The 15735-nt window shown below is 41.6% G+C and overlaps 1 protein-coding gene across 1 annotated transcript in view; it reads right to left on the bottom strand.

The window, feature by feature from the left end:
• npr2 (natriuretic peptide receptor 2) overlaps positions 1 to 15735 on the bottom strand; it is a 52152-nt gene that overhangs the window by 7962 nt on the left and 28455 nt on the right. The window contains exons 10-15 of the mRNA XM_068732439.1: positions 15518 to 15595; positions 12310 to 12414; positions 10854 to 10925; positions 9901 to 10060; positions 9626 to 9781; positions 7142 to 7310 (exon numbers count right to left, since the gene is read on the bottom strand). Coding sequence (XP_068588540.1) covers positions 7142 to 7310; positions 9626 to 9781; positions 9901 to 10060; positions 10854 to 10925; positions 12310 to 12414; positions 15518 to 15595 — 740 coding nt within the window. The remainder of the gene's footprint in view (positions 1 to 7141; positions 7311 to 9625; positions 9782 to 9900; positions 10061 to 10853; positions 10926 to 12309; positions 12415 to 15517; positions 15596 to 15735) is intronic.

The raw sequence follows: 15735 nt of genomic DNA on the forward strand, positions 1-15735 counted from the left end.
AAGGCTTTCTATAACTTATTTTCACATATGCAGTAGTACTCCACAACACCCGTAAACACACAGATGAGTAATTATCAGCTTCATCAATCAGATGTGAGGGACAAACTTGTATTATATTTGGATAAACAATGCATATGTATCAAGAGAAAAATAAAACCGTCTTTGGCATTTAGCAAGATAAAAAATGACTTCATACTTCATACTGTGAATGTTAAACGAGGCCTTGTCCCCTTGACCTCAAATTAAAGCAGCAGCTGGCATCCAACTGGTGGAATCAGCACATTTGTCATTACTAACATTCTATACTGATCTATGGAATGTTAAGGCTATTCCAGTGATTTGGTATTGCAGCTGGAAGAGGCACAAAAGAGGCATAACAGACAAAAAAAGAGAAGCGGAGGCTGAGATACCTCTACTTTTAGTCACTAATATGGGCCAAACTCCAAAAACTCTAGATCCCTCATTTCCCAGAATGCAACCAACAGCATGTCTTCGTCAGACCTTCCCTGCCTGATAATGGCCCAGTTTGAAATACGGCTTTCCGTTAAAACATTTTTAGTCTCCAGCCCAAGCTGAGATAACATTGATGACATCATCAGGTTTTTTTTTTCCCCAGACTTGATAAAGCTCCTCCAAAATAAATCCTAAAACTGTTTTCACAGGCTGGGTAGAACTAACCATCACACGTAAACTGACCTTCATGTGCAAAACGGGTGAAGTTCAGAGGTTCAATGACAGTGTAGATAACTGAGGTAAAAAAAATATAATCATCCAAAGGCCTGACAAGAGCCTCTGAGTGCTGTAGCGTTCACTCCTCCAACATGGCCACCTGTGACCACTGGCAAGCCACTTTCAAAATAACAAACTCTTCTTTCTGTGCAGTGGTAAAAACAGTAGAAATAGATGTATATTACTGCTCCACAGCAGCTTTGCACTAATGAGACATTATGTTTAGTTCGTATACAGTATGAACAAACAGCAGCTGTTGTTACCTTCCAACATGGAGGGAAAACAGACACTCCTAACATTCTCCTTTTCACGTCTCTACTGCTGCGATCGTAGCATCTCACGTATGTCGTAAAATTAATATATAATGCATGTATTGTATAATGTGCGTATCCACATTCATATGCCTACGCACACACGCACGCACATGTACGCGCGTTCACTCAGACAAGAGCAAGAAGGTGAGTCATCCACACCACCGTGGCGGCTCGGAGCATCAATGCCTGGCATCCTGCCATGTTCCTTGTGGGTCACGGATCCTACACACACACCCACGTGTTGTTTAAGTTTAAAGAACAAAACATCAGAGGGAGACATGAAAGACAGCGATGAGTATCGACGCGCTGAGCTCAATCACGCAGGCCATGCACCGTTTACTGCACCGCGAAGCGCACACGTCCATAGTTTTCCGCCATTCATCCAAACTGATAGTAACGGTGAAAACTGAGGACTGTCTCTGTGCTGAGTGTGAAGCGAAAGAAGGTGAGAAGCAAGAAATTAATCATTTCAGCAAGGGGATAATCCAGCATCCCGTTAATCCTCTTAAAGCAAGTGGGGAAAACATCCCAGAGACGGATTAGATATACTCCTAGCGTTTATTTGTCTGTTGAAAGCATAGACTGTACTTAAGAAGGAAAGAAGTACACGTAGTCACCAAGAAGTCACCCTTTGGTTTGTGGACTACCGTTTTGAAGCCTCGAGTTCTCCATTATGTCAGTAGCCATCTTGTTTTTTTGAAACCAGAAGCGACAGGAGGGAGTGTAGCTAAGTACAACCGAACGCTGAATAAGACATTTTTAGGCTACAATTAACTTTAATGAACTGAAAACACTCTGTGAACGGTTTGAAGATGAAATCACAGTCAACTCCCAGACCCGGCAACGCCGCAGTAGCAATCTGTCCATCACAAGGTGGCCCCGCCCTAAAGCACACCCCGCTTTATCGGCTATTTTACTCGCAACATCACTGAGTTGTTATTTTATTCTCTCTACTTTCAGCTACAGTCTGGTCTGTTAAGCTATGCGCTCGGTAGCCATGGCGGTGGAGTTGCCCCCTACTGCTGCCACATCCAATTAAACAACACCAACATCAGTTCAGCTGTCTGACAGAACCGTCACCTTTCCATAAATCCATCATTAATGTAACAAATATGAATACAATGAATAGAATTTCTAATAATAAATGATTATTTACTCAGGTGTATTTTAAGGAGATTGAATCTGAATTTCAACAGCTGCTTTAAAGAGAAACTTCGGTAATTTCCCATGTTTTAGTGTTTAAGTGACTAATTTGACTAAATTGGTCCAGCATTGAGCGAGAACACTGCAGCCGTTCACATGCTGCAATGCACACTATCGGGGCAAGCTGGCACCTTCATTCAAGTCCAATAAAAGTGTGTTTTTGCCACTGACAGGGTTCTGATTGTTATATTGTCGCGTTGCCGGAAGACAAGCGGCGGAGTCACTGCGAGTGCCCCAGGGCAGAGTTTTGTGTTGGGAGCACAGAAAGCTTTTAGCGGTGTCTAAAATATGTTCAATGTCACGGCTGAACGTGACAACAATGTAGATGAGGTCTTTGAATTTATTTATTTGAGCCAAAGTATACGGATAAAGAGCTCCTACAAATTGAAGAGCGGATGAGGAGAGAGGGCAACGGGGAGAATATCGGTGAGGCAAAAGCCAAAGAACAAGGTTTTATTTCTCTGTAGGGTTTCTTTAAAGTAGTCAGACAGTTATAACAACAATCTGAGTAGCAAAAAAAAAAAGAACTTTTGGTGGACGGACACTGATGGTGTGTATTGCCCATTGCAGCTTGTTTAGCGGCTTCCGGTTACAGCGCTGTCCATCAATATTGGACCAATTTTAAAAATGGTTGTCCGTAATAGTCGCTTAAACAGAAAAACATGGGACAATAGGGTCCAGTTTGAAAAATATTAAAGTTAACCAAACCGTGTAGTTAACTGTCTCTGAAATTATGATTATTACCGACTGAATTTAACTGCTATACCTTTTGAACACATAGTGCAATTGCAACCACACAAAGACGACACATGCTCATATGAGTGATCCCGGCATTTCACCTGGCAACCTGATTCATTTTGATTAATAAAGAAGTTATTTGGACAAAGCTGTTACTTTCCCAAGCAGGATTTACGTAGTTTCAGTGAATCGTGGCTGTCGTCAGCCACTCCAGCATGTTTGTCTATAACTGCATTTTTGTGATGCAGATCTGGATCCAGACGCTGACTGAAACATTTCTTTGCTATTTATAAAACAAATGTAGAGGACCGTGCAGTGTTGGCGGAGGGAAGCGCTCTCTGAGTGCTTTCTTGTTTACAATGCGGCTAAACATTCAGGAAGCTACATTTTCCTCAAATCTGTGGACTGATGTGCCGGTCGTTTCAGAAAAACACAGTTATTAAAAGAAAGAAAAAAGTAAGTATTTTACAACCAAAAAAGGGATCATTTCAATGCTGAAGACAAAGTGAAATAGATATAAGTACAGAGAGAGACTTGATGTGCACTGGTCGGTTATTCATGGAGAGTGTCAGTTCGCCGTGTGGGTTAAGCCGAACCGTTTACTGCTGAACACCCCTCTTGTTACCGCGCCCTTCAAGCCCAAGCTCACACACACACACTAAAAATAACAGCCCATCCATCACATCATGTCAACAACATACATTTACCTAATGAAAATAACCGGCAAACAGAGCATCAGCGCTCGGGCCTTTAGCGGTGACGGGCATCCTGCACGCGAGGAGGTGCTTTTGCATGCGGCTGTCAGGAGCATCCTTGAGTGCTTCTGAGGATGTCAATCATACCGAGCTCTCTGCTCCAAGCCGCTACAAATGGAAAGCTATACATCACTGGGCTCATCCTGCGCTGACTTACACAGCTAACAGAGGAGCGGTCAGACACACCAACCACACAGATTTGCTTATAGAGTCCCTCCCAAACCACTTGTTTTTAGATCACTGCTCCACCAAATCAACACACGTTCATTTGCAGATTTGTACAGCTGTCATGCAGTTCTATCTTTAAAGCGGGGGTCACTAATAGGAGGACAGCGGTCCGAGTCCGGACCCAGACGTCATCGTATCCGGACCTGGACCGACAACAGATAGAAAATTGAGAGTTATTCAATTTTGACGGAGCGCTTCTATTGTAACGGGCGCAGCTTTTCAAGCCTTTACGGTACTCGTTCAGCGGTCCAGGAAACAAACCGACCAATTAAATGTGTTTTACATCATCTCACGTGACGCTGCTCAGCCAATCGAGTTTGTGTATTCCGATAATTATCGTGGCTTGAGTGAGGTATATACGTACAAACACAGGGGAGGGACGGGGTGAGAGATGGAAGTACCTGAGTCAGAGGTTATTTCACCTGCCGTTCTCATAACAGAGAAATGTGGACAGAGAAACCAGAGCCGTTAACCAAGAATGGACAGACTCATATATGTTAATTCTGCACCCGGGCAGTTCAACACCAGTATGTCTCAAATATGAGACCGTGGTGATTATTAAAAGTGAAGCGCCACTACGAGACAAAGCACAACTCTTTTGCGCAAACGTACCCACTAACATCCAAAATGAAGTCACAGATAATACAGCTAACAGCCCAAAATGATCAGAATCCTAACACATTCAGAGGAAAATAGAGCTGAAACAAGTGGTTCTAATAACTACAGATAAAGTACCTACGCACACATTTCTCTTTTTAGAAGATGAGAAGAATATAATATCGTGGCTGAATGACCTGAGTTTACAGCTGGAGGACAATTCAGTCTAAAATGAAGTACTTTACAAAAAGAAAAAGAAAAGTTTTCTGTTATGTGTCTTATTTTTAAATCCAGCCCTTCATTTACTTGAGAACATTATAAAGAACATTGATTTATTATTAGATTATGTATTATTTATAATTCATCCAGTTTAATTTGAAAGCTGACAGTAAATATTGTTGAGGTATTATTCAATTGAACTTTCTTTACTTGATTTGATAATCAGTTGTTGACTACATACAGACGTTAAAACAACTGCTAAGCTACTTCAGTATGGGACTAAATCATAGCACAAGTTAGACATTACTGTGATGTTCCGGACCTCTGCATGAGGAAATTATTTCTAAATGCTACTCTTTGAATTATAATTGAATCCCTCTGCTTTAAAGGATCCTAGCTTTTGGATGCTTTGTGCATTCGTGTGCAGTAACTGTATATAAAACTCTTCCTCGTTGGTGAGGTAGAGGATAGTCTGAAAGTCATGAATCAACTGAAAGTCATGAATCGACTGAAAACAGCAATCTTTTAGTGCAAGAAATGCCTTCTCGTCACATCTCTCTGGTGAATGTTGTTTGTCCTTGAGGTTCAAGCATTATTATGCAAGATGGCACTGCACAAAGAGATGCAGCATATGGATTTGATTTCACAAAAATGTAGCTCATGAATGTAACGGTCCCTCACAAGCAACTCTCAAATCTCTGATATGATGTCACCGGCCTTGATGTCACCGACAAGGAGGTGACAGTAATGTACTTCGACGAAAACAATAAAGGAAATGAATGAAATCTTCACTGTGATGGATTATTTGTTTCAAGCGCACTTAGGAGCTCTGCGAGCTAAACTTGCTACGACGCTCTGGCTAAACAGAGCTGAGTGTTATCTGTGCAGATTGTAAAGGCAACAGCGAGGTCTCCTTCAAAAATAATGAATAGTAACAATATTGCATAACCAGCTCCAACAGGCATGAAAGACAGACTGGAAGCGTGAATGGTGCATTAGCTGTATTTTTCGGTGCGAACAAGCTGCGGCATAAATACGGTGACTATACGTCGGTGCTCAAGGTATCATGTAGAGACCTCAGGAGCTGTGGTTGGTCAGCTTGGGCTGCTTGTGTTTTCTCCTTCAGTTTCCAATGGCGGTGGAAATTGTTGACGGTGTAGACAACTGTCGGGCAGGGTGATTTTCTGCTTTTCAACAAAACAAATCGAGCAAAGCCGTCTCCAGCGCATACCTCCTGCTCAGCGTGATTGTCACTCTTAATTATGGTGAATGACAGAATGTCAACACGATTGCTTCGGCCATTGTTTGCACTGTATTCGTGTCCTAGAATGCAAACCGATAACCGCATACAATTAAAGCCGAACATAGGCCGACCAGTGTCAACAAGGGAAAACCAGCACTAAACTACATCTTAAGCTAAGCTAGATACGACACAACATGCCCATGTTAGAAGCAGAAAAGCTCCCAAGTTGCCTTTCAGTGTAATGGACCGTGACCCGTGTTTTGATCTGCATGTCACAACTCACAGGACTGGAAGGTCGACAGCAGCTGACAGAACACATCGTTGTATTCTCTCAGCACTCCTTAATATGTGGAATCATATATTTCACTTTTTCAACCTTATGGTCGCACTTTTGTATCAAATTTAATTTTAAATTTAAATGTTTGGGATCCTCACTAGTATTTTGCAGGCCCTGAAAACGTATTTTCTCGATTTGTTTCTCACTATGAGTGATGGGGTTCTACATGAACACACGTTATTTCACATGATGAGATTTTCCCTGTGCTCGTCTCACTGGTTTGACTTGGGCTTGGCTCAGCACTTTTTAAAGAACTTTTCGTCATTATATCGGTACATATATAGACCAGTATTTCACACTTTCCCAGACAGCTCCTACCAGTAACTAGCTTAAATCCCAAAATGTGTTATACATTTAGTATTTCCATGTGTGTTTTTGGGCGTGTGTGTGTGCTCTAGTGTCACTTTGTATCAGCTGGGATGTTTCATACGTTAACTGTTTCTGACAGCGCCGCCCTGCTCGAGGGAAAACATGCATGCCTTCCTTCCTGCGTCGGTCGAAATAGAACCAAAATGTGCAAATGAATGATTTACAGAATCATTGAAAACAATACCAGAAACATGGACTCACACATTCCCCCATCTTACACAAACACACACACAGAAATGGAAAGGCAGCAAAGAGCACTTCCTGACAAGAGCTGCCTGTCAGGAATTACAAACGGCCTTTTTTTTTCCTTCAATTCGTCAAATAGATTTCTGAGGTTGTTTTTACCGACTCTTTAAGGGAGAAGCTTGACGTGACTGGGTAATGAGAAGAAGTGAAGCGTGCGTCTCACTTGTTGAGTTTGGCCATGTAGATCTTGATGTGGCCGAAGTCGGGCCTCTCCGCGGGGTCCTCGGCCCAGCAGCCCTCCATCAGGATGGTCAGCTCCTCCGAGTGGCATTTGCTGTCTGTCGTCGGCCGAAAGTACGGCTTCTGACCGTTCCTCACCTTCTGAACAATCTCTGAGGGGACGGAAGGTGTGGTGTGTTGAGAACACTCATTTTTTTACATTTCATTCATGCTGCGTAAAATGTGTGTGTACGTGGGTCGGACAAAATAACAGAAACACCGAACAACACAGCGCTTCTCATTTTCTAATGGCATCTCTGTCCATTCGAACCAATGTATCTTCAAATGTATTGATTTTGAATTTGTCAGGTAAGCATTAACTGCTTCTTTAATGGAAACATCTGACATTTTGGCAATATGCTAATTTACTTTATTGCTGAGAGTCAAATGAGAAGATTGATACAACTCTCCTCAAAGCTATTATGGTTGCCTAGCAACCTCAAAGGATGACAAGACTCCAGGAAGTTATAGCGACGGACGTGTCACTATAGGCGGTACTTCATTCACCGGACAGACATGGGAGTGGCATTGAGCTTGGCGTCACAGCTTGTGTGATTTCTAGATATCTCTAGTGTTCTTTTGTATTCTAAGGTCTAACTCATATTTTACGCTAACACAATTTTCTGTCACGTAAGTGTGAACTCAAGCGTCAATTTTCTACATTTACTTCTGCAGCTGAAACCATTTAGTGGGCTTGTATTTAACGTATTACTGCTCACTGGTCTCATAATGCATTTAGTGTTACTAATAACTCTTTTCATTAAATGCAGTAGATGCTGCACTCTGGATTTCTTTTTTCACGAACATTGATATTCTCATGAAAGTTCTGTATTTCTGTTAACGTGCTACTTCTGCTGAATGAGCCATAATATATTCAGCATTGCACAGTTCTCCTTTGGTTGATGCAATAATCCTATGAATTAAAAAGTTTGAAAGAGACATCCTTCCTTTAATGATTGCTCCACATCCTCTCGTTTCTGTTATTAGTATCACTGTGAAAGTCATTTTTAAACCACAAAATGACACATTCAGACACTGGAGAACAGGTGCAGTCTTTCACAGCTTGTCAATGGATAACTATCACGCACTCGTACGATCAGCATCGAGCATGACTGTGAATAAAAGGCTAATCAAAGTCGTCACATGGAGGATTCGCCCCGGGAGGGTTTGAACTCCTGATCTTGAATTGCTTTAGAAATTTTCCGGCTATCACGAAGCAGGAAACAGCACCGGAGGTAAAAGTACACGTTGGTGAAGAAAATGCAACACGTCTGCAGGAAGCTGAAGAGCCAAAGTGTCATCAGAGATAAAGCTTTAATATGTTTTAGTCGTCGCTAATTTAAGAAGATAATGCGAGAGAAAGATACCACAAAACAAAAGGTGTCCATTTGTTTACCTCCACCTGTTGATGCTGCGGGCTCATATTTATATACTGATGTGTTAGTTTGTTGTATCTCATTAGCACTTCCTAGCTAAATACAGGACACATAAATACAATTTTTACAGTCAAAATACCGAAATAGCGTCTTAAACTGACGTACAGTTATTGCTTAAAGGTCGACTCCATCTGCGTTCTTTTCCGGGGCTTTTTAAAATGAAAACGCCCACTCAGCCAGTGAAGTAAGTTACCAGAGTGAGCTAGTCAATAAGGTTATGAATAATGTGAACTCTAGCACTAGCTGAGTCAATGTTAGCTACGATAAGTTTGGAAATAACTGAAAGGGTTAGTTCAGATTTTGAAGTGGGGTTGTATGTATAATCCTGTGTTCTGGGAGGTAAAACGACTGTTTTTGTGAATGGAGTCTGGTAGCTTTGAAGATAAGAAGTACGTAGAAAATATACGTACTTCAACTAAAATTTGAATGTTCGTATTTAAATACATAAAGTACACCACTGAGAAGCTACAGAATGATATAAAAAATAATGTGTCTGCCCTTTAAGCTGCCTCTTCTGACATTTAACATTTTACACTTCAAGTAATTACACTTTTGTTATTCCATTGCCTTTTCTGTGCTTTGTCTGGGTTTGTTCTCATATGTTCTTGTCCCAGACTCCACCTGCCTTTGACATCTGGCCAGCATGTGTTCTTTGTTTGTGTACGTAGCTGCATATAGTTGTCTGACCTTACCAAGGTCCCCTTTGAAAGGACAGTGAAAGAGCCAATGAATGAAGTTACTATTATGTGAACTTCCGTCTGTTCTCCTGCCTTCAGAAACATCTCTCAGACTAGTTTCTTATAAAGAGGCTTCATAATGTCACAGAGATATGCTTTTGTCTGCGAATTACTGACAACAAAACATGCTTGTGCGGATGTATCCGTTTGATTTACTTTCCTTTTGTGTTCATGTCGTAGTTAGTTTGCTGCATGCTTGATTGAAAGGCTGCCAGTGGTCAGCTGACCTCCCCTATAAAAGACACTTGTGTTTACCTTTGGGGCTGAGGTCCATGCCCTCCACATAGAAAGGTCCATTCCTCAGGGCTATTTCCTGCAGTATAATGCCAAAACTGTACACGTCACCCTTCTGAGTTCCTTGAGGAGGATGGCGGTCGTATATGAGCAGCTCAGGAGCCGTCCAAAGCTTCTCTGACAAACCAAAGAAACAGAAGCACTCATAAAATGTCTGCAGCACAACAGGAATCAATGTTTGTTTTCTCTAAACGATAGGATTCAGCGCTGTGACCGAGTACACAAACTCCACTTACTTGCATAGAGAGCGTGCGTGTCGTCGTTTTCGCAGGACGAGCGGAAGCTGGCCAAGCCATAATCCGTGATTTTCAAAACAAATCGACTGTCCACCACGCAATTAGATGACTTCAGATTTCCATGGCAGCCAATGTAGCTGTTGTGGAGATAGTTCATTCCCTGGTGGAGAGGAGCGTTAAGTCAAGCATTAAGGGGTCTCTCCTGGTTTCTTTCTCCACAGCAAATCATACATGAAAACACACAAATCCAGACATATGGAAGTAATACGCTTTGACGTGAAGTGGATGTATGCTGAAGGGTTTGAAAAGAGGCCCTGTTTCAAGGATGGCACAGTCGCGGGAGGATTTCTGTGAAATTACTGTTAATTCATTTGGGAAAGGGACTGCGGGCACTGAATGGTCCGCGTTCAATATTTTGTGGAAACGGTGAGTCAAACATCCCTCAGAGCTTCACCGGCGCCTCTTCTCTGCAGAGCGTTTGCTATCTGTGTGGAGAAATTTAGCCGGAACGCTTCGTCACGCACGTAGTGCAGTATCGAGTCCATCCAAGAGACAAAAAGCCTCTTTGTGAGGACAGATTAAAGATAATCTTCTGAAGTAAGTCCTTGATTAGGTTTGATTGGCTTAAAGGAAATTTTTAGCAAAGTTTATGATTATGTTTCTTTCCTACTTTACACTATATAACAGCACTATTTACTGTAGTTTCAGTAACCGTACTGTGCTTTAAACACACACTTACTGTCTTTCTGCCTCAATCACTCTTTCACAAACTTTCCATGTGAAACCATGGCAACCGAGGCATTTTTTTTTTTTGTCAGTCTTTAACACACAAAGCATCTAATTTAACATTGAAAAGCGACCACTTTACCAACATTTATACAAAAACATATAAATGGATTGTCCTGCCCTTGATTTCTGTTTTTTTTTTCTTTGCAGAGCTTTCAGTCACGTACCTTCACTATGTCATTGATCAGCGAGTAGCGGAACATCCAGTCCAGGTTGATGCTCTCATTCTCCAAAATGTCCTGCAAAACAAAAACAAGTCAAAAATGGAGCAGAATAGTTTTACATACGTACATAAAGAAATTCTAGTTTCTGCTTTATCTTTTAAACTTCCAAGAGCCTCTCAGCAACCAGGCTAGACCCAACGTATATTCTGGGACTAAATACAGAAACTCCTTCAGTCCAAATACCTTTAGTTTTCACCCCCAGGCTCACATATTTAGCCCCTTCAGGACATAACCCTCATATGCCCTGCAGCCGAGCAGTTACTGGAATCCAGGTCCAGCTTTGACGTCCAGCCACAGCAGCAGCAGCTATCTGCCTTTGACACGGAAGTCTCTCTCTAAGTGTGAGTGACAAAGAGTTTTCCCATCGTTTTCCAGCCCGTCCATTTTGAGGTTAAGTCGGGAACACGGAGTGCAGGCCAAGAAAAAGTTCACTTAAGGCCTCATGTACTTCTTTTTGGAACAAAAAGAATACAGGTCGCAAAAGATTGAATACGACACAAAGATAAAAAAAAAAATGTGTCACACTTCAAAGGTGAGCTCGCCGTGTGCTGTAAGCTCACTAGACTAAATCAGGTGGTTTCACTTGGTGCTGTAGAACTCTGTCGGCAGAGCTCGGTCCAAACACTGCCAGGAATAGCAGTTTGACAAGGTTTACTATGCTACAAACTGTTTACTCTCATACTGCAACAAGAAAAGTCCATCCGTTGGCTTATGTAAGAAACATTTCATTCAGTGATTAATTAGGCTGCACCAATCATGTGTTAATGTATCATTCGCTGAGCAACTTCAGTTTGTTTCAGAGTACCAAACTCCCACCTGACAAATTCTCTCACGTTTACTTTAGGTACCAAAGCTAAGGACAATGCATTAAGTTACTGAAGTCACGCTATCTATGTAAAGATATGTTTTCGCTCCTGATTTCAAAAACCTGTTCAATGAAATTTGGTGGGAAGTTTGGTCATGAGCCAAGAAACAAGAGGTTTGCTTGAATGTAAAATCAATGTGGCACATGTACAGGGCTGCAACTCAGTTATTCTCATTATTGATTCATCAATTTCCGTCTGTAAAACAGTGAAAAATGCTGATCTGAATTTTTCTGAGCCCAAAGTGACACCGTGAAATTGTTTTGTTTCTACCAACCGTACATAACCCAAAAGATATACTCAATTCACAAGACGGGGACGTCTTTCCAAAATGTCCCTTTCATTTTCGGCATATAGAATTTAAACTTTTTCAAGAAATTCTAGTTCGTTAAATAATCAATGATGGTACATTATGGCTCTCGGGATTTTTTTAAGGAAATAATGATTTGACATTCACATATTTCCTGATTAAGGCAGACATTTTTCAAGACATCAATACTCTGCTATGTTGTTACTCTTGTTCACAAAGACATTACCTGCAGGCTGCCTCTGGGACAGTACTCTGTTACGATGCAGATGTTCGGAGGGTCAATGCAGGCTCCGATGAACCTGGTTAGATGGTTGAACTGAACGTCTCTCATCTGAAAATAACCACACAAACACACTGCAACTGTGAGTGTAACTCTTTCCAAACATCACATTCCCAAACCCCATGGAAACAGAGGACGGGGGGAGAGGACTGACGGTTCATTTATATACAAAGTTTGGAGAATAACGCTGCCAGCAGTTCATCAAAATAGTCTATTTGCAGTTCGGCTAGCTGGCACGGTGTCTTTTTCTACGTGTTGAGACGCATTCCTGCTCAGGGCACCCTGTTGAAACATGTGCATGTGCATAAATTGCCCTTGGAGGTTATGAATGAGCCTGTGTGCGAAGGATGATGAAAAAAATAATACGTTGAGGATGTTCGGAGCAGGAATATCAGAGCGGAGCAGGCAGAGCGTTTAAAACGTCTCTACACGGAGACTAATCACTAATCACACACTGGTTTTACGGAACGAAACATAATTTACTTTGAATAGGAAAAGTATGAAAACAGAGATGTTTGAGGTTAAGTGATCGTGACGGATCAACAGTGTGTCATAGAAACAAGCTACATGCACATCCTCCTTGGTCCTGTCAAAAGCAGCACACACAAAAAAAGGACAATATTTCTGCAGCAAGCATGAAACTTCTAAAAAACGGTGTTCACTATTTCTTCTTTGAGCACACTGAGGGACAGGCGCTCTCACACCAAAAGCAGGCGTTAGTCGCTCCTGTTTCACGGCTCCGGAGATGTTAGCCTACCCTTTGGCCTATATAACTTCCCCTGCTGCAGACTGGTGTGGAGGGGGAGGGAGAGAGTGTGTGTGTGTGTGGGGGGGGGGGGGGTGCTGGAAGACAAGTGGTTAAGTTTCCACTGGCAGGCCCATCTCTTCCCCCATCTGGTTGGCTTTTTCATGTGCTGAGGTTTGACAGCCGATCAGGCCCCCGGGGCGTCTGAGAGACTGCCAGCTCAGACAGCAGCCTCTCTCCCATGTGTGCCTGCTGACTGACCGAGAGACCACAGAGGCATCCTAAGACGCCTGAACTGCTCTCCTCCAAGAACCAAAAAAAAAAAAGGACCGAAAAATACAGAGCTGAGTCGGGTTAAAGTGAGTTAGAGACCAAGAGATGTCAAAAGTGAAGAAGTGGCCAAAAATCTTTCCCACAAGCTTCAGTCTCGTTCATGAGCACCAATGAAATTTCCGAGTTACGGGTTTCCCTGTGCCACTTTGTGTTTCCATCACCGAACCACATACATTTTTCTCCCTCAGCTTCCTTATCGCTCTCGTAAATATGTCTCAGCCGAAGGGACCTTTTCATCACCAGCTGCTGCTGATGTTGAACAGACAGTTTCAGGATGTTAACAAGCAACATCCTGCAGTGGTACTGGCCGAACATGCTAATTAGGAGCTAGCTCCCACTTTCTTGAAATAGGTAAAAAAATGACTTTACAGTAAAAGCGCCTTTTCAGGAGCTTGTTTAGTAAAGCAGGTGGAGAGATTGAACTTTGTATGAAGGTCTTTCCCCTGCAGTGTTAAGTACGATATTGTCAATTCATGGTTGTTTTATTTTAAGTGAATGAATAAATGAACTTGTTGAGATGGACATGGATTTGTTTGTTTTTTTACGATTCACCCGCAAGTTCTCTGTGCATGACTCTGGTCACACTGAACACAGAAACAAGAGCACGAACCAAGATGGATTTCATGGCCAAATGCTGTCGAAAAGACTAAAAAGACTAAAAGTTAAACTGCGAGAGAAAAAGAAGAAGTATTGCTACATCCCAAAGTTCAAAGCTGTTGGACGGAAGTATTTTTAGTGACATGCCAGAAGTAGAGCTAAAAATATATACAAGCAGACACTTCAACCTTATTGTGGCTCTAGAGAAAAGGTGGAGTGGTAACCGAAAACATCAGAATGTATCCTCTGGGGACCACGAATACACAAGCTTCAAGGCAGTCTGTGTTGTGGATTGACGAACCAACTGAAATTGTTTTCCTTAGACTTGTATCATGTTTTAACACCGAAAGAAGATGGATAGACAGACTGACGAACATTTTTTTATTTACACATTCAACAAACGTAGAGCATTACTATCTTATATTTGGAGTTGTGTTTTTGTCCACCTGATTAATGTCAGTCCAATATTCATTCTCTTCTGGCTCTGTTTCTGGTCACCACCAACTCTTTTTAACTGCTAAAGGCTCCACGATGTTCACCGGCTCGTCACTTACATCGTCTGTCTGCTGTTTGGGGATGAGCAGCTAGTGTACAGTGGGTTTTTAGAGATTTCGAAAAGAGTTCAATAAAGCTGTGGGTCATAAAACCAAAACAATGAACTGGTAGATGCAGACATGCTTTGTAGAGCTGAGGGGAACGGAACCGTTGGGGGTAATCCTTTTGGATTCATTAATGTGAGCAACCCCTTTCACATATATATGTGTGTGTGTATATATGTGTGTGTATGTCATAATAGTATGAAAATATTAAGTAAGCAGATGTATTAGCGGCCTGATGTATCTTTTGTAGAAGTGGAAAGATTGGCTAGTAGAGTGGTACTTACAATAATATAATAACTTTATTTGTAGAACATTGTCTCAACATAGTTACAAAGTGGTGAAACGTAGAATATGAGAGAAAAGTAAACGATACAGTGAAAATTAAAATAGTTAAGTTTAAAATAAACGTCGAAAAGAAAATACAGATGTAGCAGCTTGGATTGTGAACGACAGCTTAGGTGCCATGAAAGCAAATATTCCGTCATCCTTGGAAGCCAATCTGGAGCAATTCATTTGATTCCTCACGAGGAATTTGAACTGTATTGAACTGTAATTGGAAACCAGTGAAGGGATATAAAAAAAGCCTTGCAGCTGCATTTTTGACCTACTGCAGATTATTTTGTGCTTTTTCACTGAGTGTCTACAAACTAATCTAAAAAAAAAAAGGAATAGATTGCAAGAACATCTTCAATCACATGATATTTTGTCCTTGTTGCCCATTTTTTAAATATACAAATCATTTGTCAGGATACAGTCTTGTATGTTACGTGATTTTTGCCTGCATAAATCAAACCAAGCCGACGTAATTGTTACAAAATAATCCTCTGAACCCTGTAAAAGGATAAATACTTCTACTATAGGACATTTTATGAACACTTACATGTTTGAGTTCCAGTAAAACTTGTCTGGTCAGCTCTATCCTCTTCTTGTTGACATGCTTGATGGCCACCAGGTTCCCCTGTGCGAGAAGAAACAGAGCAATGAATGCAGTCTGAGGACGTAAGGTCCACTTTATGCAAGGTTTTATAGGAAGACATTCAAGGATGCACCTTGATCTAGATGTAAATAAAGCAGGAATACAACAGCAGCGATATAAAA

The sequence above is a fragment of the Cebidichthys violaceus genome, unplaced genomic scaffold (assembly GCF_023349555.1).
Source record: "Cebidichthys violaceus isolate CVI_PGR_0920_01 unplaced genomic scaffold, fCebVio1.0.p SCAF_59, whole genome shotgun sequence".
NCBI classification, from domain to species: domain Eukaryota; kingdom Metazoa; phylum Chordata; class Actinopteri; order Perciformes; family Stichaeidae; genus Cebidichthys; species Cebidichthys violaceus.